Source organism: Pleurodeles waltl, chromosome 3_2 (genome assembly GCF_031143425.1).
Source record: "Pleurodeles waltl isolate 20211129_DDA chromosome 3_2, aPleWal1.hap1.20221129, whole genome shotgun sequence".
Taxonomy (NCBI): domain Eukaryota; kingdom Metazoa; phylum Chordata; class Amphibia; order Caudata; family Salamandridae; genus Pleurodeles; species Pleurodeles waltl.
In genome coordinates, this window is record NC_090441.1 from 41,033,778 (window position 1) to 41,059,266 (window position 25,489).

General features: G+C 45.8%; 1 protein-coding gene across 3 annotated transcripts in view; it reads right to left on the reverse strand.

Moving 5' to 3' along the window:
- Window positions 1-5,806: 5,806 nt before the first annotated feature.
- The window catches only part of ANKFY1 (ankyrin repeat and FYVE domain containing 1), a 526,918-nt gene continuing 507,235 nt past the window's right edge, over window positions 5,807-25,489 (reverse strand). For all 3 annotated transcript variants that reach the window (XM_069226693.1, XM_069226694.1, XM_069226695.1), the window contains exons 24-25: window positions 23,482-23,572; window positions 5,807-6,885 (exon numbers count right to left, since the gene is read on the reverse strand). In XM_069226693.1, the coding sequence (XP_069082794.1) occupies window positions 6,753-6,885; window positions 23,482-23,572 (224 nt within the window). In that variant the 3' untranslated portion in view covers window positions 5,807-6,752. The remainder of the gene's footprint in view (window positions 6,886-23,481; window positions 23,573-25,489) is intronic.

Below are 25,489 nucleotides of genomic sequence, written 5' to 3' on the forward strand. Positions count from 1 at the left end.
TAGGCCACCAGTGACTCTGCTGTACTATGCATCCGAACGTAGCTAGAACATAAAAAATAAACATCTTTGCTTGTGTGCCGCTTTGAAGTCGTTCTGTGGAGAGGCTATTGTTATTTCAATGGTTTCTCCATAGAATGACTTCAAAGCAGCAGACAAGCAAGATGCTTGCTACCAGGGGAGGACCACGGGGGGAGATTGAAGGTCCCTGTGGTCCCAGACGGCTCCCGATGCCTGCAAGAGTCAGCATTGCTCCTGCGAGCAGGGAGGTGCTTTAAATATCATCTCCCTGCTTGCGGGAGCAATATTTTCATCTCATATTTGGGTACAGGGAAACGGATGAAAACTCTGCATTCTGCAAGAGGGAGCTGTTTGACTGCTCCTGCTTGCAGAAAGCAGAGTTATGTTTGCTTTTGCATGGTAGGAGTAGTCAGCTCCCATCAAGCAAAAGCAAACAGCTACCTCCAGAGGGTGGGCACCTCGGGAGGTAGCAGGAGCCAGCAACAATGGGGTCAATGTGGCCCCCCCTCCATTGTTAGAATTTAGCCCTGGGGAGGTGGTGGTAACCAGGACTGGGGGTCTGCGATTGACCCCCCCTCCTTTAAGTTACTTGAGCCCCAAGGAGGTGGTGGTCCCTGAGGTACGGGGGCTGTGCCCCCCCCATATATTTTATTGATTGCCCCGAGGAGGTGGCAGTTCTGCAAGGGGGCACATGGGCCCCCGCATTGACTTAAGTACATTTCCCCAGGGAGGAGGTGGTCCCCAGGGCCCGGGGGGCGGCCTGACCCCCCTGTACACATTATAGGACTTTTCCCCAGGGAAGCAGCGGTCACTGGGGGGCTGCGTGGCCCCCAGCACACATTATTATAATTTGCCCCAGGGAGTTGGCGGTCCCTGGGGTGTGGGTGGGCCCAGAGGGCCCGCCCGCATAAATAATTTGCAGTGGCCCAGAGAGGTAGGGTCCCCAGTGCAGCAGAAGGGGCATCAATTTAACAACTTTTGCCCTAGGGAGGTGGTGGTACCCTACCCCCGTTTCATTTTTTATTCCTTTTTTTTTTTTACTTGGCTGAAGCCGAGTCTCAAAATGAAGGCCAACACTTCCTCGTTGAAGTGTTGGAAGCAAATCAGATCTCCGCAAGAGATCTGGAGTATTTGCGAAGCCTTTGCACCTACAAACATACAAATTTGTTTTTCTTTTAATATTTCAAAAACTACTGAACAGATTTACACCAAATAACAAAAAGCACTCTTTCTGACACATTTGGTGTAATTCCATTCAGCAGTTTGGGTTGTGGGTGTATCTAAAATCCCTATGAGAATTAAAATGGGAAATGCACTGTTTTTGACCGCCCGCCCCACCTTTTTCTCGGCCCCCTGCTTGACGGATCACCCTAAAATTTCCCATGCACAATAAGATTCTCTGGCACACTTTTTGGGGAAAATATGTTAAGATTCATCGAACGGTGTCAAAGATATAGGCAAGACAAAAAAAGTGTGTTTACCATGTTAATTTTGTTATTTGGTGTAAATCTGTTCAGTAGTTGAGAAATTAAAGGAAATCCAAATTTGTATATCTAGGGCCGCGGTTCCTCCGCAACGCGAAGAATAACAAGCTTATGCAGGGAAATTCAGAGCTCTGATTGGATGCCAACATGTCATCCAGGAAGTATTTGCAGCCATCTTGGGACTCAGCTTCAGTCGAGTCCCCCCAAAAAAACTGAAAAAAAAGAAAAGGGGCAGGGTAGAAATACTCTGACCCCCGAGCCTTGGTCTTGGGGTCACAGAGAGACCCCGGCAGGGCAAAAAAGCATTTTTTTCTCTCAGAAGAATTTGCTGCGAAATTCACCATAAAAAAAATAAAAAAAACAAGTGTGGGCTCCTGCGCTGCCAGGTGGGCCAGGTCCCAGAGGTAGTGTTTAAAAAAGGAGGGGGGTGCAAGGGCCCCATTTCCAGAGGCACTTGGAGCCCCATGGACCACCACCTCCCAGGGGCTAAAGAAACAGTAAGGGGGAGTTGGGGTGATCGAACCCCCCAAACCCCAAGTCCAACCACCATCCCGGGTCTAAATAATGTGTAATGGGGGGCATTGCAGATCCCCCTAGGCCCCAGGGACCACCACCTCTCCGGAGCCAAATACTTTTAAAACAATGGGAGAGGGGCCAGATAGGGCTCCAGGAACCACCACATTCCCGGGGCCGGCCCTGAAAAGTAAAGGAGGTGGCTGTGCTCCTGGAGCCAATAATGGCTCTGGGGACCACCCCCTTCCCAGGGCCGGCTCCTGCTATGTCCCGGGGTGCCCACCCCTGGGACATAGCTGTTTGCTTTCGTTTGGCGGGGATGTGACAGCTCTCACCAAGAAAAAGCAAACACTACGGTTCCAGCAAGTGGGAGCTGTCAAAGTGTTCCCACCCACTGGAAGCAGAGGTTTCATCTCTTTCCCTGCCTGCAGACATGCCGGTAGGGCAAGAGATGATACGATTGCTCTTGCACACAGGAAGCCGCATGTTTAGCAGCTCCCTCTGTGCGATAGCAATGCAGGCTCCCGCAGGTGGCAGGGAATTGGCTGGGACCACAGGGCCTTGAGGGTCCCCCTGAGGTCCCGATCCTGCACACAGGGTGCCAAAAGGCACTGAGGAGACATGGCCAGGCCCCGGGGGTTGGGGTCCTCAGGGCCACAATCGGACCAGAGGGGGGATGTGCGGTCTCCCTCCCCTATTAAGTGTGTTTTCTCAACAATTCCATATTGAAAAACGATCTGAAATCCTTAGTGGAGGTGAATGCAACGTTGATCTATTGAAGCGCTATCTGTATGTGACTGACGAGTGGGTTCTTTCTTGTCCTCTCCTGGTGACATCAGAGTCCATGGTTCTCCCTTTAAATTGCTATGAGTATGCAAATGTGCCAATCACCTGGATGCTCCGCCCCTTGGCCCCGCAATGTCCACTTTGGTAGTTTACAAAGGTCTTTCTGACTTTTGCCAGGATGATGGACAGCTTACCCAAGGCCCCCCCCCCTGTGCATTTCCCAACAATTTTTGTGTCACGTTTCTAAATATGAGGAATATGAGGACATCTCCACAAAAACAGAAAAGTACTTAGTTCATAGCTAACAGAAAGAACCCTGGTTTGGTGGAAATTTACGTCTTTGAAGTCCCGTTGGCCTCTCTATAGAAGAATTCATGTTATCACATATTTCTGGATAAAGGCACACCAGGAACAATCATATTGCCAACACACACACAAGGTCACTGGTGACATTTGCTTGTACTTCATTACACAGCTGTAGTGTAGAATAAGTACTGGACATTTACCCAAGGAGGCAGAACGAACTCTACTTGGGTAGATATTTTGTGCAAGACTGTGGACTCTTGCTGGATAAAAGGGCAGGTGAAGTTCCTTTGTGGCCATGTTACTCACACAGCTACTGACACACCCACACAAACATTCACACATGCACTCAGACACTCATGCACCAACTCACAGACGCACTCAGACATTCATGCACCCACTCAGACTTAGACACCCACTCAGACACACACCCAATCACAGACTCTCACACCCACTAACACAGACCCACAGACACTGACACCCACTAACACAGACCCACACAGACACAGACATCCTCTTAGAGGCACTCTCACACCCACAGAGACCCTCTTACGCCCACTCTCACACCTACATAGACCCTCTCAAGCCCACTCTCACACCCAGAGACACCCTCTCACACTTATTCTCACACTCAGAGACAGGTCCCGTGGCCAACCTCCTCGCATGGCCGAAGGCCGTGTGGGGTAGGGTGGTTATGGGGGGTTGGCCGCAGGGCCTGACCACAGGTTGGTTGGATTAATGTATAGTAATTAAAATTACTTTTCTCTTTAAAAAACATAGAAATGCACTGAAAAATGGAAAAAACAAAGGTTACAGGGACGATGTAGTTAGGAAAAATCTTTTTTTTAAAACATAGAAACTCACTTAAAAAGCCAATGGTTACAGGGACAATATAGTTAGCCTCATATTATAAACGTACAAAACAATAGAAACTTACCTGTTATAGTTATGTTTAGCTCAAGCAACTATAGCTGATGCCCTAAGGTACCTATAACTGACACCCTCGCTATGCACTGATACTACAGCACTTTTGACAACTTTTATAACATCATTAAAAAATATCAATGAAACATTAGCAGTCAAATTATTGAAAACAAAACTTTACATGGTGGGGGCATGAGTTATAGTTACCTCAGGGCATGATTTAGAGTTACTTGAGCTAACCATAACTACAGCAGGTCAAATTCTATGGTTTTGTGTGTTTAAAATGTGAACCTAACTATGACGTCCCTGTAACCTTTGTTTTTTTAAGTGAATATATATATATATATATATACACACACGATTCCAGAACAAGCTACACTTAATCATAATTATTAGATTGCAGGAGCAGGAAGTTAAGATGCAAAATTTGTCTCTGATCAAGTACAACAATAAAATATCATACTCAAGACAGGACTGCCTCTCAGGAATAGTTGTGGGTTCAAATGTTTTTTGGGAAACAAACTACTTAAGATATATGAGCAAAAACACAAAACAGCTATTGCTTTAAATGTTTGATGACAGCACCAGAACGGAAGCTCTACACCTTTGTTTTGGGAAACTGAAGCAGCTTGAGAAGGTTAGCAGCGGAAGACACGAGTGAAAGTAGGAGAGTATTGTTCAAAACAGGTGCTTAGAGATTTAGGACCAACACTGATAAACGCGTTACTGATAATATACAAAACCTTGAGATATATTATAACGCTAAAGGGGAAGCAATTTAGCTTCACCGAAAGTGGGTCACTATGATATGTGACAGGAGAACCATTTCAGGTAAGTTTTATCCCAGCAGCTATCATTGCTTTCATTAGACATATAGGTATTACATGTCTACAAAGGTTAAATGAATTGACCAGGAAAAAACATTTGGGCATACTGTATATCTTCACAACAAACTTTATATATAAACTAATATTTGCAGAATATGAGGCAAGAGCTACATGTCAAGGCTTCAAATTTGTTGGGCAAATGCAATGGTATAGTAAGGGAGCCACGGGCCTTACACGAGCAAAGATAGCTCCTTGGTCCTTGTTTGGAGATTAAAAGGTGAGTGATTGTGGTGCAGTGAGCCCTTCCCTCCCCTCAGGCCCAGATGCACTGCACATACTGCATTATCTTTAACCATTGCTACACCTCTGAGCAAATGGCACGTCAAGGCATAATTTTCCTGTGGAAACCTTTTTTTCTCCATCAAATGGGTGGTTTGGTACCATAATAGCATACAACCGAAGTGACATTTTTAGCAATACATTTTTTATTTCTCTTTAGTGAATTTGTTGTTATCATCTGATGCAAAATGTACCTTTTTTAAAGAAAGTGGAAAAGAACAAATACTTGTGCCACCCGCAAACCATCTGATAAGGGACCTGTCCACATAGTGCAGACTCTTGGACTATCCGGTGTGTGGACGGTTTGTGTATAAAGAGTACTTTTATTTTAACAGTAATTATGTGGAAGAGATTAACATAAAAAATGTAATTCTATATAAATAAACGGTAAATCAGTCGATGGATGCAGACCTAGCTTAAAGTATCGCAAAGGATGGTGTCAGTGCAGCTGCGAAGGACTAGTTTTGCAGGTTTTGCTTGTGCGGTGCAGCCCAAAGAATCCAGCAATTGTACAGTGACAGGTACAGGACCTATATCTGACCTGTACTGAGGCAGTTTTGATGCGACGTTGATATTGTGAACAGCATGTGACAAAACAGCTTTCTTACAGAATTGTAGCTCCGATATTTAATGTGAATATCAAATTATTAATTCTTACACAGAGGCTTCATTTAACGTTTTAGTGTTTTAAATGATTACACAAGAGCAAATAGAAATGTATTACCGATAGCACTGGTACTCCGTACAAGGAAGCAAAAGCAGCGGAATGTAAAGAAAATTGCATTTGGAGAAATAATCCAGAACAGAAACGCAGGAAAAAGAGTGCCGAATGTAAGGTTATTTTTGTCCATCCATGATTTTCGAAGACACCCAGTAACATTACCTACTGATGGTTAGCTGAGGGTCCTGCTAGAACGGCTCCGCCATGCCACTGAAAGCAAGGGACTCCGCAATTATTATGGAGGTATCAAAATGTAAAACCGCGCCCGATGCCTTAATGTCAAAATGTGTTAGTCCGGTTATAAAGCTTTCTGTTGTAAGGCCACATTTCCTCGACTGTCCTTAAAACGTAACCCTGTTTGAAAAATGTCCTCACTCGCCACAATATCTAGCACGGGCTCAAACTGGTGGACGACATTTTCTGTGACCGCAGGAAGAGGCTCGGCAGGACTTTGAGCCCGCGGCCACGTCTGTCGGTGACTGACCTGGTCACGCTGAATGCCTCGTTGTTTCGTTCAGTGCAGTGAGGGGCGGCAGGTAAACCCTGTTCTGTCGGTGTCCCAGACCCTACTGCCGACAAAATTAGGGAGTACTGGCATACATAATTAGCGTTCAGTATCAAAAAGTCCAGTCCAACTCAAGTCAGCGTTTAGCAAGATCTAGCACAGCTGGATACATTTACAATCGTACAAATGATTCATTCTGGAATACATCATAGGATGGTCCTCTATAAAGTCGCTCTGGTGAGGAAGGCAGACTCGGGCCCTCCTCTTCGCGCTCGCACGGCTCACTGGCAGAGCTGTTTTTCCACAGAGAACAAGTGAGATTGGCCGCCATCCTAAGAAACTCCTCCCAGCGTCAGGACATCGAAGCAGATGTTGCAAACTCGAACTGGTTTGTTTAAATCGAACTTAATAATCGGTATCTCTTTGGTTGAACACCTGTGGCAGAGTAGACGTCCACAGTGACGGCTGCAGAGATGGAGAAACCATGAAAAAGAGGTTATCATATTCAAATATTATTGCCGAGTACACTACCTTAACATTTGCATGAATCGTGACATATGACTGCAAATTTAAAGAAAGTTAACTGAGGCATCTTCAAATTCGTTGTGCTGAAACTATTTTGACTATTAAAACACATTTGTACTAAGTTGACAGTTGCTGTTCACCACACAGTTTAGTTTTTTGTGATGAGCATGTTAAGCAAAATTCCGAGAGCAGAGCTTAGCCAGGAAAGATGTACACACAGAAGATTACAATATCACAGGAATCTAAAACTCAATGTGGTGTGCAAAGACCAAATAAAAAAGGCCATTGTGGTGAAACGAGACATTTCCATGCTATTTAAATCGAAATAAAGCATAAGTACATCAAAAACACCACTGATTACCAACGCAGGGGATTTCTAACAGGAAAATACACCTGTCTCAATAAGCTTTATTTCAGCGAGAAACGCCACTAAAGCACAATACATAGCAAAAATAAAAACAGTAGTTAAAACATAAAAAAAGAGACTACATCAGAAATAGTACATACAAACAAACGAATAAATAAACCCTGCACCACACACTATTCAAAATAAAACATCCAGCCTGATACATAATAAAATGCAGAATTCGGAAGCAGTATAACTTGGGCACAAAAAAGAATGCAAAGGTCCATGAACAACATATCCAGGCCCTGAACAGCTGCCCAAAGAAAGCGTGCAGCAGCACCTCAGTCATTCATTCCCGTCCCATCCTTGATCGCCTTTGCTCTGATATACCACGCGCTCTCCAAATATTTTGCAACTGAGCATGCAAACAAAGGACTGGAATCCGACCTCACAATTCTCAATGCTCATGTGCTGCTTCGTTTTACCAAAGCCCTTGCAACGGGTTTAATCCATTTCCTAAGGGGCTTTTCGTACACGCAGCATGCAAAAAACCACAACTCACTGTTTCCTTGGATTGCCTGCACCCGGGACATAGATACAGCAGAATCTGATGCCCCGCAACTTGTAAGGGACCTCGGGGGGAGAGACCCTATTCTAAGCTGGATGTGCTGCTTCCTATCCCTAGGAATCAAAATAAAATGTAAATACAGTTCTAAAAAATGGGTAGCTTTAAAATCCAGAAATACACGAGCTAAAATTCATCTCCTCCCCTACGCCAGGGCCTCATGGAAAACCCAAGCCCAATAGCTCTTTAATTCAACAGTGGAAGGGATTTCCTCCCGAAGCTCCACATCCAAAGTCGCCCCAAGGCCAATAACATCTTCTTAACATTCATAAGCCATGGCATCTTATGCGCCTCATCACAACTTAATAGCTCCCTAAAGGTAGCTGCGTACTGAGCAAGTTCTTGTGTGCCCATCAGCCTCCTCCAGGACAGCGGCCTTGCCTGGTCCTTAATGGATTTCCAACCTAAATCCAGTTTCAAGGGTAGCAGCGGAGTACCAGGGAGTACCCGAACAAGAGATCTAAACAACTTGTTTTCCGTCTGTGTCAATCTACTTACAACAGAAAATCTCCAGAGCTCAGCTGAAGCCACAGCCTTTGCCTCTTAGATTTGTTTGGGCACTGCCACAGACTTAAAAGAGGCAGCTGTTCTATGTTCTTTGTTCGTGCAGTATTATCCCTACTAACTTGTCTTAGCTTATCACCCAATTTAGTAACATGATGTTGCCAGATCATATTATCTGTCAAATTAATACCTAAATAATCAAAGGTCTCGCCCCCAGGGTCACCATGCCCCTAAATGTCTTCTTTCGGTTATTAGCCATAAATTAGTCTTGCTAGTATTAATGACCAAGCACCGAGTTCCACAAAGTTCTTCAAATCTAACCAAAAGCCTTAGTAGTCCTTCTGGGGTCTTAGAGACCAATAAAGTGTCATTCCCATATGGAAGAGTTGCAATCATGTAAATCCCAACTGAGGGCGCATCTGCCAGGTGGATGGACAAAAAGTTTACAACTTCGTTCAGAAACAGAGAAAAGAGGGTGGAGACAAGAGAACACCCCGTCTCACCCCTATATCTATGGCGATGGGTTCAGTAACTTGTCCTTGTGCACCCCACCTGATGACTGCCTGGTTGTTCTCATGCAAGCGAATAAGAACTGCTAGGGTATCACTGGGCATACCCATATCCGCTAAAACAGGCCACAATTTATCTCTCAACCGTATCAAAAGCCAATTTTAAGTCAATAAAAGCAACATACAGGATTGCCCTTACCTACAACTTCAGTCTTCCAATATAATAGCAAAAATCTGAACACTTGGTCAATTGTGCTGGTGTTAGGCCTGAAGCTGGCTTGATAAGGAGTTGAAATATTCCGGTCCTCTGTCCACTCCAAAATCTTCCCCAGTAGCGCACTGCTAAAAACTTTTTGTGCAGCATCTATCAAGCTTATGGGCCGGTACTTAATTGGTACCACCTTCGCAGTCTTCCAGGACGGAGGGATGGCTGCCCCTTTTGCAATACGGTTGGTACGTGCTAGCATGTAATTAGCCCAAACTGCCTTGTCATGCTTGAATAAATCACCAGGGACACCATCATGACCAGGTGCCTTACTGGTCACAACAGAATGGATACATTTTGTGATTTCTATCAACGTAAATATTAGATTTTTCATCCTTGGCGTGGTCTCCCTTAACTTTTTGCCTCTGTTCCCCAGGTTGTTGATGTGTGCTGGACTCTGATTTTGCTGTTTTTGTTACTCTGGGCACTTTACCACTGCTAACCAGTGCTAAAGTGCAAGTGCTCCTTTACAAAATGTGTATGTAATTGGCTTATCCATGATTGGCATAGTTGGTTTACTAGTAGGTCCCTAGTAAAGTGCACTAGAGGTGCCAGGGCCTGTAAATCAAATGCTACTAGTGGGCCTGCAGCACCGGTTGTGCCACCCACATAAGTAGCTCTGTAATCATGTCTCAGACCTGCCACTGCAGTGTCTGTGTGTGTAGTTTTAACTGTAGGTTCGACTTGGCAAGTGTATCCACTTGCCAGGCCTAAACTTTACCTTTTTGTACATGTCCGACACCCCTAAGGTAGACCCTAGGTAGTCCCCAGGACAGGGTGCAGTGTATGGTTAAGATAGGCCATATAGTAATGTGTTTTATATGTCCTGACAGTGAAATATTGCTAAATTCGTTTTTCACTGTTGCAAGGCCTGTCTCTCTCATAGGTTAACATGGGGGCTACCTTTAACTCTGATTAAAGTGTAGATTCCCTTTTGGAGCGGATGGACATGTGGAGTTTGGGGTCTCTGAGCTCACAATTTAAAAATACATCTTTTAGTAAAGTTGATTTTAAGATTGTGTATTTGAAAATGCCACTTTTAGAAAGTGAGCATTTTCTTGCTTATACCATTTCTGTGACTCTGCCTGTTTGTGGATTCCCTGTCTGAGTCAGTTTGACAGTTGGGCTGGTTACACCTCACACTAGACAGTGACACAAAGGAAGCCGGGGTATAGCCTGCATTTCCTGATGAGCCATCTGTGCTAGGAGGGAGGGGAAGAGTGGTCACTCACACCTAAAAGGGCAGTGCCTGCCCTCACACAATGCAGTCTCCAACCCCCTGGCGAGTGTCTGGGGCCTTGCCTGGGCAAGGCAAGATTTCACATTCAAAAGAGACTTTACTTTGAAGTAGGCCTACTTCAAAGGAGAAATAGGGTATAAGAAGGGCACCCAAAACCACAGACTTTAGAAACCCTTCTGTAAATAAGAGGAACCTCTGCCTGGAGAAGAGCCGAAGAGCTAAGGAAGAAGAGCTGCCCTGCCTGTGACTGTGCTTTGTGGAGCTATCCTGCAGTTGCTGCTTCTGCCAGAGTAAGAGGGCAAATACTGGACTTTGTGTGCCTTCCATCTTAAGAAGAACTATCCAAGGGCTTAATTTAGAACTTGCCTCCTGTTGTTCTGTTGTTTGAAGTCTCAGGGACAGCAAAGACTTCTCTCTGCCAGCACATGGAGTTTCTGGTGAGACTCCTACTCTGCCCTGTGGTGCCCATCCAGTTCCTGGGACCCTGAAAGGAGAAGCTGGCAGCCTAAAGAAAAAGAAATCCATGCACAGAGTGCCATGCGGGGAAAAGATTGACGCGACTCCGATCTGCTGATGAAGAAACAATGCGCCACCAGCTCCACGGCTAAGAATCGACACTCGCTGGAAACGCGACCGAAGAATCGACGCACGGAGCAGGAGAAACGACACACAGCATCGCTGACAGAGGCTGGGAGAACCCGCGCTGCATGGTTTTCGGATCATCGTGCGGCTGGATTTCCGACTCAAGCACCGCTGGGCGTGTAAAAACAACGCAAGGCCTGCCTGGACCCGAGAGTGCTGACTGGATCAACGCATCGCTCACTTGTGGCGAATAGATCTATGTTTGGTGTTCCCCATTGTTGAAAGTATTTCTGAAGTACTTGAGGGTGAATCTCCCACTAGTGTGTTTGTTGATGATTTCTGCTGAGAACATCTACCAATTGGTTGTGTAACACTGGAATGTATTGTGCTACCAGGTGAATTTGGTTGTGTATTGCCCATTTCCAAATTTGTTGAGCTAGGAGGGAGAGTTGGGACAAACGTGTCTCTCCCTTTTTGTTTAGGTAATACATGGTGGTCATGTAATCTGTTTTGATCAGGGCATTTTTGTGAGTGAGAAGAGGCTGAAAAGCTTTGAGTGCTAGGAAGACAGCTAACAACTCTAAGTGATTTATGTGTAGTTGTTTGTGTTGGGCATCCCATTGTCCTTGGATGTTGTGATTGTTGAGGTGAGCTCCCCAGCCAATCATTGATGCATCTGTTGTAATTATGGTCTGAGGCACAGGGTCTTGGAATGGCCGCCCTTTGTTTAGATTTGTGGAATTCCACCACTGAAGGGACACGTATGTTTGGCGGTCTATCAACACTAGATCTTGAAGCTGACCGTGCGCTTGTGACCACTGTTGTGCAAGGCACTGTTGTAAGGGCCGCATGTTTAGTCTTGCATGTGGAACAATTACAATACATGATGCCATCATTCCTAACAATTTCATGACAAACCTGACAGTGTACTGTTGACCTGTCTGTATCTGTGCAATTATATTTTGGAATGCTTGTATTCTTTGAGTATTTGGACTTGCTAGAGCTTTTTTGAGTATTTAGTATTGCCCCTAAATACTGTTGTAGTTGCGACTTTTGGTAATTTATTGAGAACCCTAGCATGTGCAGGGTTTGTATTACGTAATGCGCATGCTTTTGACACTGCATATGACTGTTTGATTTTAGTAGCCAATCGTCTAGATATGGAAAGACATGTATATGTTGTCTCCTTAGGTAGGCTGCGATTACCGCTAGGCACTTTGTGAATACCCTTGGAGCTGTTGTTATTCCGAAGGGTACAACTTTGAACTGATAGTGCTTTCCTTGAATGACAAATCTGAGATATTTTCTGTGCGCTGGATGGATGGGTATATGAAAATACACATCCTTGAGATCTAATGTTGCAATGAAAACGTGTATTTGGAGTAATGGGATAACATCCTGGAGAGTTACCATGTGAAAGTGTTCTGACAGTATGTAAAGATTGAGGGTCCTGAGATCTAATATTGGCCTTAGGGTGCCATCTTTTTTGGGGATGAGGAAATACAGTGAGTAAACTCCTGTCACTACTTGATTTTGTGGCACGGGTTCTATTGATTATTTGAGTAATAGAGATTTGACTTCTTCCTGTACCAGAGTGATGTGTTCTGTGGATAGTTTGTGTGGTTTTGGTGTAATGTTTGGTGGAGTTTGTATCAATTCTAGGCAATAGCCATTGCGGGTAATTTATAATACCCAATTGTCTGTGGTAATGTTTTGCCAATTGGTGTGGAACTTTTGCAGTCTCCCTCCCACAGGGGAGGTGTAGAGTGGAAGAGAATGAAACAAGTCACTATTTACTGTGTTGTGAGGCTTGTTTAGGTGTTTGATATTTCCCTCTACCTCTGGGGTTCTGGCCTCTATATGTGCTCTTAAAACCACCTCGTTGGTATTGAGGTTGGTAGGCCGGTTTTGTCTGCAATGTGGATGCCTCTGCAGTTTGAGCCCTAAATCCACCTCTAAACTGGGGTTTCCGAAAGGATCCCCTGCATTGTGTGGTGTACAGTGCACCCATCGCTTTTGCGCTGTCTGAGTCTTTATGCATTTTTTCAATTACAATGTCCACCTCTGGGCCAAAAAGCTGTTTTTAGTTGAACGGCATATTCAACACTGCTTGTTGGATTTCGGGTTTGATCCCCGAGGACCTAAGCCATGCATGCCTCCTGATTGTGACAGCAGTGCTGATGCTCCCAGCTGCTGTGTCTACTGAGTCTAGGGCAGTCCTAATCTGATTGTTGGTGATGGCTTGCTCTTTCGCCACTATCTGCTGTGCCCTCTTTTGATGTTCCTTGGGGAGATGCTGAATTACATCTTTCATCTCGTCCCAATGGGCCCTGTCATATCTAGCCAACAACGCCTGAGAGTTGGCTATTCTCCATTGGTTGGCTGCCTGGGAAGCCACTCTCTTCCCTGCAGCATCAGAATTTCTACTCTCTTTGTCTGGTGGGGGTGCATCACCTGACGACTGAGTTTGCCCTCTTCCAGCAGCACTTACCACTACTGAGTCTGGAGGGAGTTGCTGAGTTATATAGACAGGATCAGAGGGAGGTGGCTTGTATTTGTTTTGTACTCTAGGAGTTATTATCCTTGCTTTGACAGGCTAGCTAAATATTTGATCAGCATGTTTTAGCATGCCGGGGAGAACAGGGAGAGACTGGTATGTTGTATGCGTGGAGGAGAGTGTATTAAACAAAAAATCGTCCTCCAACGGTTCAGTGTGCATGGTGACACTATGGTATGCTGCAGCCCTAGCTAACACTTGATTGTATCCTGTACTATCCTCAGGTGGTGAAGGCTTAGAGGGATAACAATCAGGGTCATTGTCGGGAATGGAGTCTGGATCATAAAGATCTCATGGGTCCACATTGTCTTGCTGGAGTCAAATGAATGTGATGGTGACTGCATTGGTGTAGGACTGGTCGTAGGAGGGATATGCAGGTGTGGAGAGTGAGGAGGAGGAGAATGAGGAGGAGAAAATTGAAATGGCGGAGGTCTCTCCTTTGTCTTTGGCACTTTAGCTGGAGTTTGTGTAGTGTCCAATTCCTCCTGAAAGGCTAATTTCCTCTTAGGTTTTAGAGGAGGTGCTGTTAAAATTCTGCCAGTTTCTTTATGGATATGAATCCTGGCTTGCTTTTCATCCATTACTTCCAGTATTGGCTGTATTTGGGAGTCCTCCTCAGTAGTTTTATGGCTTTCTTTGAGTATCTTAGAAAGTCCATGCTCCTCAGTGTAACCTGCTCTTTTCGGCTCCGAAGCTGGCTTTTTCGGTATCGAAAAAGATGGCGTTGTGCATGGTCTCGGCTCCGAGAGGGATTTCTGAAATTTCGACTCGGAAGAGCGGTGTTTGCTCAAGTTGGAGACGGAGCTTTTGGTCGACTCCGATGGCTTCGGAGGAGTGGCCTTTTTCTGTGCCGAACCGGGGGTTTGGTCACCAGGTGTCTTCTTTTGGGTCGAGCCATGGCCTTCCGGCAGTGGCGTCCCCCAAGGACTTATATTTCAGTTTAAATGGTACAGGGGCAGGCGTACTCACGTGCTGTGCTGCCGTAACAAGTCTGTCTTTCTCAGATTCCTGGTCGGAGTCGGATCCTCGAACGGAGACTGCGGTCTGCATGATCTCTTCCTCCTCGACGTCGAGATGTTCGGAGCTCTTTGATGCCATCTCGAGCCTTCATACTCTTCTGTCCCGAAGTGTCTTTTTTGATTGGAAGGATCGGCAGGCCTTCCAATTTTCTTCCTGGTGATCTGGGAAAAGGCAAAGATTACAGACGAGGTGCTGGTCTGTATAAGGGAATTTGGCGTGGCACTGAGGACAGAATCGGAATGGAGTCCGATCCATGACTGTTCCACGCGGTTGGCCCGACCAGCCCCCAGTTGGGCGTGCGCGCCCCGAAGGGAGAGTAGAGATGTCTGTTCCGACGGTACCAAGGTGTCGATAGAGGATGTAACGCGATCGATACAATACCGTCGAAAAATGAAGCGTTTTCAAAGTTTTCCGAATCGAACTATCGGAGCGAAAGGAAACACGTCCGAACTCGATGGTGGAAAGAAAAAAATCTAACATGGAGCCGATGCCCATGCACAATGGAGCCAAAGAGGAGGAGCCACTCGATCCCATGACTTGAAAACACTTCTTTGAAGAAAAACAACTTGTAACACTCCGAGCCCAACACTAGATGGCAGAAGTATATGCACAACATGTGTATCTGCAGCTACACATGCCATCGAACATATATATACACACAACTAGAGCTTCTTCACAATACAGAAACTCCATTGCCAAAATACGTGAGCTTCTCGTGTTTTGGGTAACGTGCCAGAAATATAATATGTTGAACCCTTGATGGATGTGGCCTAAGGCACACAGAAACAGAACTAAAAAGTTCCAGTACAAGTACCAAGTGAACGAATCATTACAGAGATGGTTTTACTTCATACACAGTAGAATGGCTACACAAAAGCAGCTACCTTGTTTAGGCTGAGGGAAAAACAGAAGGTAACACTATAGACTAGTTCACATGAAATGACAAAGAGATTTTTGGTAAATAACAAGGGTATTTTTAGAGCACAACTCTATCTTTGTGTACATGCATATAAGGTTTTGACTGATACGGTGTGAAGTTCACTAGCTTCACAGAGCACTGACAGGCTAAAAGAAAACTAGCTTCCAAGAAACAACTGCAGTGGATATCAATCCAGTTGCTCAAAGAGTGCCCCTATAAGCCAAGTGAAGGTCATATTAAGGTACCAGGAAAAAGCAAGGTGCAGCCTTTGAGGAGGCTCTCTTTTGAGACCTTCCATTAAGGTCTTCATGACAGAGTTATAAAAATACATTGATGTTCTCCATTTTGCAAGTATGAAGCTGTTGCTACCAAGAGTATCCTTATGAAAATGTAAGCTAGCCCTGTTTTCAGTATGTGTAGCAGACACTGTTGCACTGGGGCTACAAAGAGCTGAATGTTGTGACTGGTACCGTTAATCACAAGTCAAGTCCATCTTCACAGCATGTACATATATGTTTCCAAACATTTTTTTTTTAAATTACCAAGCAGTCCAACTGGAACTCTAAATACCTAAATTAGACTCCTCAGGTGCCACACTGCAAGATTCAGACTTGAGGTTGAAATGCTGTAGCCAACTTCGATGAGTGAAGTGAGCTGCAGCTTTTTGTGTGGATGAATGGACATTTCTAATAGTAGAGTACCATGGTTACTAGGTTCACGTCAAGGTCATGAGAATTAGAGTCACTGGCACCTGTGGCATTATTTGTTCTACAAAGGTAATCAGAGGCTATGGGGTGAAAACTTTAAGCAAATATCCCTGAAGAGCCTACTATCGTTAGGGCATTGCCTACGGCCTGTGGGTGTGGATATCTGGAGGCAAAGTTTTGGTATTTTCTATATTTGACTGAAGCGAACAGATTCACTGTTCGTCTCACACCTGTGAAAGCACTGCTTGAAAATTTGGGAGTTGATCTTCCATTCATGAGTTCCCTGAAGAGGTCTGCTATGTAGACTCGCAAAGCTGTTATTCAACCCTGGAAGATGCTTTGCCAGCAAATGTATTTGATGGCACATTGCCCATCGAAATTGCTAAGATCAGCTAGGAGAAAAGTGGAGATTGTTGATGCCCTGTTACTTTATGAAATATATAGTTGTCATATTGCTTGTTTGAATGTGAACCATTTTTGTTCAGAGTCTGGTCTGAAAAGCATGCAGGGAAAGCTGTGCCTCCAAACCATCAATGTGGAGGAGATACTCTTGCACAGACCACAGAGTATATATGGTGAGGTCACCAATGTGAGCACCCCAATATGCGAGACTCAACCTGCATTTAACACTGTTTGTTGTACTCGCAACAGGGCTCTACTAACTCTAAACAATGGTTGTCTGTGACCTTTACCTGGCAAGATATTCCTATCTGAGCAATACATGACGCCATCATTCCTAACAATTTCATTATCGTTATCACTGTCAGAGGACGTCATCTGGCGAAGGGGAAGCAGCATCTGAAATGCGGTGACAGAGTAGTTACTTACCTTCCGTAATGTCTTTTCTGGAAGAGACAATATCTAGTCGCACATTCCTTACCTTAGAATTTCCCTAGAAGTCAGTCTGGATCCAGAGATGTTTCTCAAGCAGTACCCCTGCACACCGTCAGGTGGCATCATTCAGCTCCACGTCTGTCATTGGCATGGTCCCCACTGGAAATTACGTTGCAGGTCCTACATAGGCGCCACTGAGGTGCACTGTCAGTTTCTTTTCACAACTTTCCACGCCAGAAGTGCAGAGCCAGGAAGAACACTGACCACTGATGTGTCAAAACTAGGACCCTGAAGAGGAAACCCTGTCTCTAGAAATCAGTTCGCAGAACAGGGAGGATGGGTGGGTCGGTAAGGAATCTGCAACTAGATATTGTCTCTACCAGATAAGGCGTTACCTAAGGGAAGTAATTTGTCCATCTGACAGAAACATTTAGTTGCAGATACCCTACCTTAGAATAGGTACCCAAGCAAGTCCATCCCCAGAGGTGGGTCTGCGAACTAAGATCACACCAGAATGTCCTGCAGGGCCGAACAGGCAAAGTGACCTTTCCTATGAACCTGACTGTCCAGGCAGAAGTGTTTGGTACACATGTGCAGGGAGGCCCCTGACTTATGCCCATGGCTGGAACTCCGGGTGCTAAAGCTGTGGTCACACCTTTAGCTCTAGTAGAATGAGCATGCAAACCTTCAGGAGGTTGCTTTTTAGCCGGCATGTAGCACATTTTAATGCAGAGTATGACCCATATAGAGATGGTTCTGTTCTGCACTGCCCAACCTTTCTTTGAAGCGACACAACCAACAAAGAGTTGATCATCCACCCGGAGCACTTTGGTACAATCAAGGTAGAAGGCCAACGTTTTTTTTGGGTCCAGGCAGTGGAGACTCTTCTTCCTTAGAAGGATGTGGGGGTGCATAAAAAGTTGGCAAGGTGATGGATTGGCCTATGTGGAAGGGTATAACCACTTTCAGAAGAAAGGAGGTCCGTGTGCGAAGCACCATTTTGACAGGATAGATGGAAAGGTAGGGTGGCTTAGATGACAATGCCTGCAGCTTACTCACCCTGCGGGCAGATGTAATGGCCACAAGGAAGGCTGTTTCAAAAAGAGAAGCCTGAGAGGACAATTGTGGTGAGGCTTGAAAGGAGCACACATCAGATATCAAAAACAAATTCAAGTCCCACTGGGGCATAATGAATAAGGACGAAGAAAACATATGAGAAAGAGCTTTAAGGAAACTATTTACAATAGGAGATTTAAACAAAGAAGGTTGATCAGGCAACCTTAAAAAAGCAGAGCCCTGCTGGGCCAACAAAAGTAAAAACAATAGAACCTCAGAGAGAGGAGCAGAAAGCAGGTCAACAGACTTGTCTGTGCATCATGCCACAAAATTATTCCATCGACAGGCGTATACCATTTTGGTGGAGGTCAAAGTGGAACCCTGCCCCTCCCACTCCCAGTGTCATGGTTCTACAGTGAGTGGTGCTGAAGCCATTCATCAGTCTTGTCTGCATGCCCTTGACTGCAGACTTCTGTCTTCCTGATGTGCTGCAAGCCTTTCTCTGCTAATGTCCAGTGATGGAGCTCAGTTCGTCACATATCAAGTGATGTACTGAAGGGCACCGTGACATCTACAAATAGGTAGGACTCTTTGAGGTGCCTAAATGTGCAAGGGCAGATGACCAGGCATCTGTGTGTTTTTATTTGAAATGCAAATATTTCTTGAGACACGAGCAATCAGTCAATCAATCATAGTAAAATTATATTATTTTCAAGCTTGGCCTGTCGCAAAAGACCAAATAAAACAAATTCTACGGGATTAAAAAAAGCAAGTCTCTGCACGTAAAAATAAAACTACAACTGGCAAATAATAGTCAAGCATGTGCTATTAACACTGGCTGTCAGTTCAGTGTTATACCAAACAACTGTAAAGTACATTCCACAAGCTGGATTGTTCCTCGGAATTTAACAAATGTTGTTGACTTTCTTTTTGTTGGTCATGGAAATACAAAAGTCCTAACTGTGCATGTTTTTTTTCCAAGCTTGAGACGTGAAGTGACAAACTGATAGCTGCAACAGGAAGTCCATCACCCATGCTGCCCTGAAATATTTATTATGCTACACGATTAAGAGCAGACATTAACAAATCAACGCACCACTGTAACTGAACACTGACAGACACTTTAGAGGGAGGATCTTTATGACATGTAGCATGGTCCCAGCAAATTGCGTGCGGTGACAAAAGTAATGCAGCCAGCGGCGTAATTCAAATGATAGAGCCCTCATGCAGACTGTGATGAGGGGCCCATGAGCATCCCATATCTATTCATTGGCTGTGGGCTAAATATGTTCCCACTAAAGGATGGTGGGCCTGCCTGAACTGAAGAGGCTGCAGCAGCCTGCGCTATGCCCATGAAAGCAGTGCAGAGACTAATAAGTATGTTCAACTAAGAAAGTTATCAGAGGAAACATATGAATGGAGCGCGCGCCACCTTGGAGGGGCGCGGTGTTAGGAACCGGGGCCATGTGGGCAGCGCCCCCTTGGCCTCTCACGATGCGCTGGCCACAGACGAGAACTGCTTCCTTTCGGCAATCTCGCTAGATGAGGGAGGGGTGGCAGGAAGCAGAGGGATGCCGTCTGCTATGTACATCAATGGTGCCCTCTGCCGCTGCGATGGCCAGGGGTATTTATATCAGTCTGCGCCGGCCTCTTCCTTTGACCGGAGCATTGCGGTGGCAGAGACAGACCTGATACTCGCTGGGGAAGTACGACGATCGACGGGAGCAGTCTTCACCTTGGTGTCGTCGGAGTACAGCTGACTCAGGGCTGGGAGCAGGCGCTGCATCAGCAAGTGGCCACTGTACAACTCCCTCCTGTCTTCCTTCTCTTTCATTTTACTGATTGTCCTCCCGACCCAACAGAGCATCGAGCCACTGCACTAGCACGGTAGCCTGCTCCTTTAGTTGACAAACTGAATCTGCCTTCCCGCCATAGTGTGGCACACAATACCCCGCCACTTCTGGTGGGGGTTTCGGGGCTTTGGTTTTCCTCCTGGGTCGACAAAGTGTTTGATTGCTGCCCACCTCCCTTCCCCCACCAATTTATATGTCGGGCAAAGCCTCTGCATTAGCGTGGTAGCACACTTTAGCCGATTTGCCCTCATTTTTGAAGCCCTTTGCCCTCAGTCTTAGCCCTGCCCCACTTTCCTGGCCTGGTGTGTCTGGCGTGCAGCACCGCAGCTCGTGGTTGCCCACGCATGTGCCCTTCGTGCCAAGAATCTTCAGCCTCACTGGGCCAGGAGCGCAGACCAGGCTATTTTGGGGTGAGTGAGTGGGTGGGTTATGCGGTGGGTTTGCTATTGTTCAATTGTTTTGCCAAACTCTAACTCATTATCTGGCCTTGAGCTGCACTGCTCATATCCTTGAGCCCCATTAAATAAAGATGGCAACAAAAGGAGGTTGTGGGGGGGAGAGAAAGGGGCACAACACCGAGATGACCCAGCTGCTAAAACTGGTCTTAGGCAAATTGGACGATGCAGGGGATTCTGACAGTTCAGTGTCCGAAACTGAACTGGAGTTGCAAACATCAGTACCGGACTTGCCTGTGACGCACCAATGTTCCCCATCCGCGTAGCACTTCTGTGGTTAAAAAAGGGGATCCAAGAAGCAGGCTGGGATCAACACAGTAGATGCTGGTCATGGGGTCACATTGCGAGGAGTGGTTTCAAAAGCAGGCCAGGTAGTGTCCTTGGGTTTGGATGTTGGTCCTCAGGTGGGTCCTTCCCTATTTGGTCTTCTGTCCCTACCAATGGTATCTACCGAACCTCACTGCCACTTGTCGTGGCTGCCTTGTCTCCACTAGTACAGCCCCCTACACCTTCCCCTAGTATGTCAGAATCCAGCTAGGTTTTTGCTGCATTGGCGAACATTAGACAGACCTTGATGGCTCCCTCCTCAGGCTCCCCAGGGAGCCCCTAACTCCTGGCAGATAGCTTCAGCTGGCCAAAACAGTCCAAACCACAGCACCACTTCCTCCTCCAGAGCAGGTCCCAGTCCCCTCCACTCAAGGGTCCACAACCAATTCATCGGTTGTTGCCCCTGTCCTCAGTGGCCCAGTTACTATCGTGGTTAGCGGGCTTCAGAGACAAGTTCGCCAAGGGCTCATTCTTAACATCTCCATGGGCCATATCCAAAACAGTTCTCTCCGCTATCACAAATTTGAAAAAACAGGTTGATGCTATCACAAAGGCCCATGTGGGGGTAGAGAAAGGACCATCTGGGGTCTGAACAGCAAGACTGTTGCATCAAGGGCCAAGGAAACCACAGTGGTAGTAACCAGGTAAAGAGGTTGCAGTGGGAGTAGTCAGTGAGGTTTCTAGGCCCACTAGGCCAATTTGGGTCCACAACTCTCTGCTGTTAAAGCTGGGTAAGCTGCCATCAAAAGTGCCTTTGGAGAGGAAAGAAAAGATCTGGAATGGTGATTTTGTTGATATTTCTTCACTGATTCGGGCAGGGAGAAGGTATTTCAAGTACAAAGATAAGGAAGGGAAAGAGGCCCCAGATAAGGAGAAGAAACCTAAAGTTGAGGAGTCTATTACTACTGGTTATTTGGCTTTAAAGTATATATGTCAGTCATACTGGAGAAAAAACACAAAGGTGGCGAACTCTATGATATTCTACTCCAATAAGATACTTAAGGCTCACCATGTCTGTGGCGGCACTGCATGGCTGGACTATGATCCTGATTTTAGGTGAACCAGGGTGGAAGGGGCTGACATTGGGTGGAATCAAACTGAAGTCAACATCTCATTGGACAATGTCAACAATAAAACCCCTCAAACGCATTCTTTTCATCATCAACAAGTCTCTGGGGACAGAAAGGGACCATGCTATGCTTCCAACTTCAGGTTGTGCATGTGCCCCGCTGGGTCATGCAAATACAAAAACATCTGTTCTTTTTGCTTCCACCTCTCACACCCAGAGTTCAAGGGAATCACAAAGGCCAAAGAAAAAGGAATGGATATTACCAACCCCTCTAACTAACCATCATTTACCCACACCTGTCCTGGTTTCCATGTTGTTTCCTTGGCTCTATCTACATCCCAATCATGAGGCAACAAAGTTATTGTATTTTGTTCTTTCTACAGGTTTCCAAATCCCAGCTCATGATGTAGCTCCTATCCCACATTGTAAGAACTTGATTTCAACCCACCAGCACCAGGCAGTAGTGTCAAAGAATGTAGCAAAAGAGGGTGCACTGGGGAGCATTGCTGGTCCTTTTCTATCACCTCCTTTTGTTGACTGTTTGCTCCCCCTTGCGTGTGGTACTTAAGAAAGAACCTGGACAGTTCAGGTTGATTCCTAACCTTTCTGCCCAGAAGGCGTAATCTGTCAATGATGCAATCAAGCCCCAGCTTTGCTCAGTTAGATACTCCTCTGCTGGACCAGCCATTGATTACATTTTGGGAGTTGGGTCCTGCGGCATTATTGACCAAAACTGATGATGAATCTGTCTTTAGACTCCGCCCAGTAACCCAGCGGACTATCTTCTGTTGGGATTTGAATTTGGGGACCTATACTATTATGGCACATGCATGCCAATGCGCAGTGCTGTCTCCTGCACCTATTTCGAGTTCAGTTTAGTTTGCTGCTACACTGGATATTCACAAAAAAGACTGACCACCAGGAGGTCATCCACTAGATGGACGGTTTGATGGTCATGGGACCGCATGGTTCGGGGACATGCGCTTAGGCTTTGGACATCCTGATCTCCAGTGACCTCTTTATTCAGGGACTTAGGGGTCCCTTGGGACCTGAAAAAAAACTTTGGCCCCTCCACTCACTTAATCGCACTGTCTCAGTGAGCATCAGGTCTGCCTCCCCGCCTCGATGCTCCAATGAAGAAGTGAGGGGCAGACCAACATAAATACCCCAGGACATGGCGGAGGACGGAAGTGACGCCCCTCCGCTTCCTGCCATTCCTCTTGCATCTAGCGACAGGAAGCAGGTCACCCTGGATGAGGCTTGCGCATTGTAAGAGCCCATTGGGGGCGGGGGCTGTTGAGCGGCACCAGGTCCTAACACTGCGTCCCTCCAAGATGACATTGCGCTATGTTCAAATGTTGGGGGAGAGGTCCAAAAGAATGAGAACTGCAGGGCCACCACAAATGACCATCAGTCGGTTTTAAAATTGTGGAGGTGTTTTATTGACAGTTGCTTGCAATTTATCGCTCATGCCAACCAAATACTTCTAATCTCTCAAACCTCTCACAATATAAAATAATTTTTTTTTAAAGATTATAATAATTATTAGGAACCCTTACTGCATATAAAAAGCAACAAAAATGCAACAGTAAACCAAAACGAAAATAATGGAATAGTGTCAAGCTAAAATTCTTTTAAGAGAAGTGTGAAAAAAGCTATTTTATTTACCAATGATGTTTCCTCGTTGTGACCCCAAATTTGGCAGCACACTCGTAACAATTTGAGCCATCACACCATGGAGGTTCCTTTGTGAGCATATCTGGAAAACAAAGTAGAGCTAAAGGAGAAACTCTGTGAATTCGTAACAGTTCTGCCAGCATAACGCAAGTCCTTACTGTAATAAGGAAGAAAACAGTCAAATAGAGAGGACCAAAAAACGCTACACCTTCCCCAGCACAGTTGTTTGTTTCTAGTCTACTGTAAGTAGTGTATTTTAATTACTCAGAGCAACAGTATATTGAACAGAAAAATGTGCAGTATGACAAGGTGGTCCATGACAACATTGGTGGAATAACAAGGTACTTACCTTAGGTAACACATTTTCTGGTAGAGACATATTCTAGTTGCAGATTCCTTAACTTGGAAGTTCTTTCCTCCAGGTGTCAGACTAGATCCGGAGATTCTTTCTTCGAGCAGTAGCCTAGTGCCAGGTGGCGTCGGTTATATATAGGTGCCACTCCAGCATGCTGACATCAGTTTCTTTTCATGACTTTCCATGCCAGAAGAGCAGAGACATGAAGAATACTGAAACTGGTGCACCAGAACTAGAGCCATGAAAGGGATTCCCTGTCCCTAGAAATCGGTTGGCAGAGCAGGGAGGAAGGGTGGGTTGGTAAGGAAACTGCAACTAGAATATGTCTCTACCACGTAACTCGATACCGAAGGTAAGTAACTTGTTCAGATTCCTTACCTTAGAATAGATATCCAAGCAATCCCATCCCCGCAGGTGGGTCTGCAGACCAAGATTATACTAGGAAGTCCTGCAGGACCGAACGGCCAAAATAGCCATCCCTGTGGACCTGACTGGCCAGGCAGTAGTGTTGGGTGAAACTGTGCAGGGATGCCCACGCTGCTACTTGGCAGATGTCCAGGACTGGAACTCTGAGTGCTAATGTAATGGATGCAGCTGTTGCTCTGGTGGAGTGAGCACACCAACCCTCAGGGGTTTGCTGCTTCGCCAAAGCGTAGCACAGTTTGATGCAGAGAACAACTCATCTGGAGATGATTCTCTTCTGCACCACCCGTCCTTGCTTCGCACCCACATAACCCACAAAGATTGATCGTCCACCCGGATGTCTTTGGTACAATTGAGGAAGAACGCCAATGCTCTTTTTGGATCCAGACAGTAGAGTCTCTCCTCCTCACGAGAAGGATGTGTGTGCGGATAAAATGTAGGCAAGGTGATGGATTGGATACGTGAAAGGGCATGACCACTTTAGGTAGGAAAGAGGCACTAGTACGAAGCACCACGTTGCCAGGATGGACAGAGATGAAGGGTGGCTTCAAAGAAAGGGCTTGTAGCTCATTCACTCCCCGTGCAGAGGTGATGGCCACAAGGAAGGCTGTGTTTAATGTGAGGAGCCGGAGAGGACAATTATGAAGAGGCTCAAAAGGAGCACACATGGGGAAAGTAAGTACCAGGTTCAAATGCCACTGGGACATTATGAACAGGGTTGGCAGGAACATGTGGGTAAGACCTTTAAGGAATCGCACCACAAAGGGAAATTTAAACAAGAAGTGTTGATCAGTAATTTTGAGGAAAGCGGAGATTGCGCAGCTAACCCTTAAGAGTGCCCAAAGCAGAGTCCTACTGGGCAAGAGAGAGAATAAACAAGAGGACCTCAGACAGAGGTACAGAAAGGGGATCAACAGTTTTGTTGGTACACCATGCTACAAATTTATCCCAACGTTAGGGTGTATACTGTTTGGTGGAGGGACGCCTCGCTGCTAAGATAACATCACAGACTTCCGGTGGAAGGTAAAGCTGTCAACTGCCGCCGCTCAATCTCCACGCAAGAAGACTGAGACTAGACAGGTTCGGGTGGAGAACCCTCCCCTGCTGCTGCTACAGAAGATCCTCCCGAAGAGGCAGTCTGATTGGAGGATTAAAGGCCATACTCAGAAGCTTGGGATACCATACTCTCCGTTCCCAGTCCGGAGCCACAAGAATTACTTG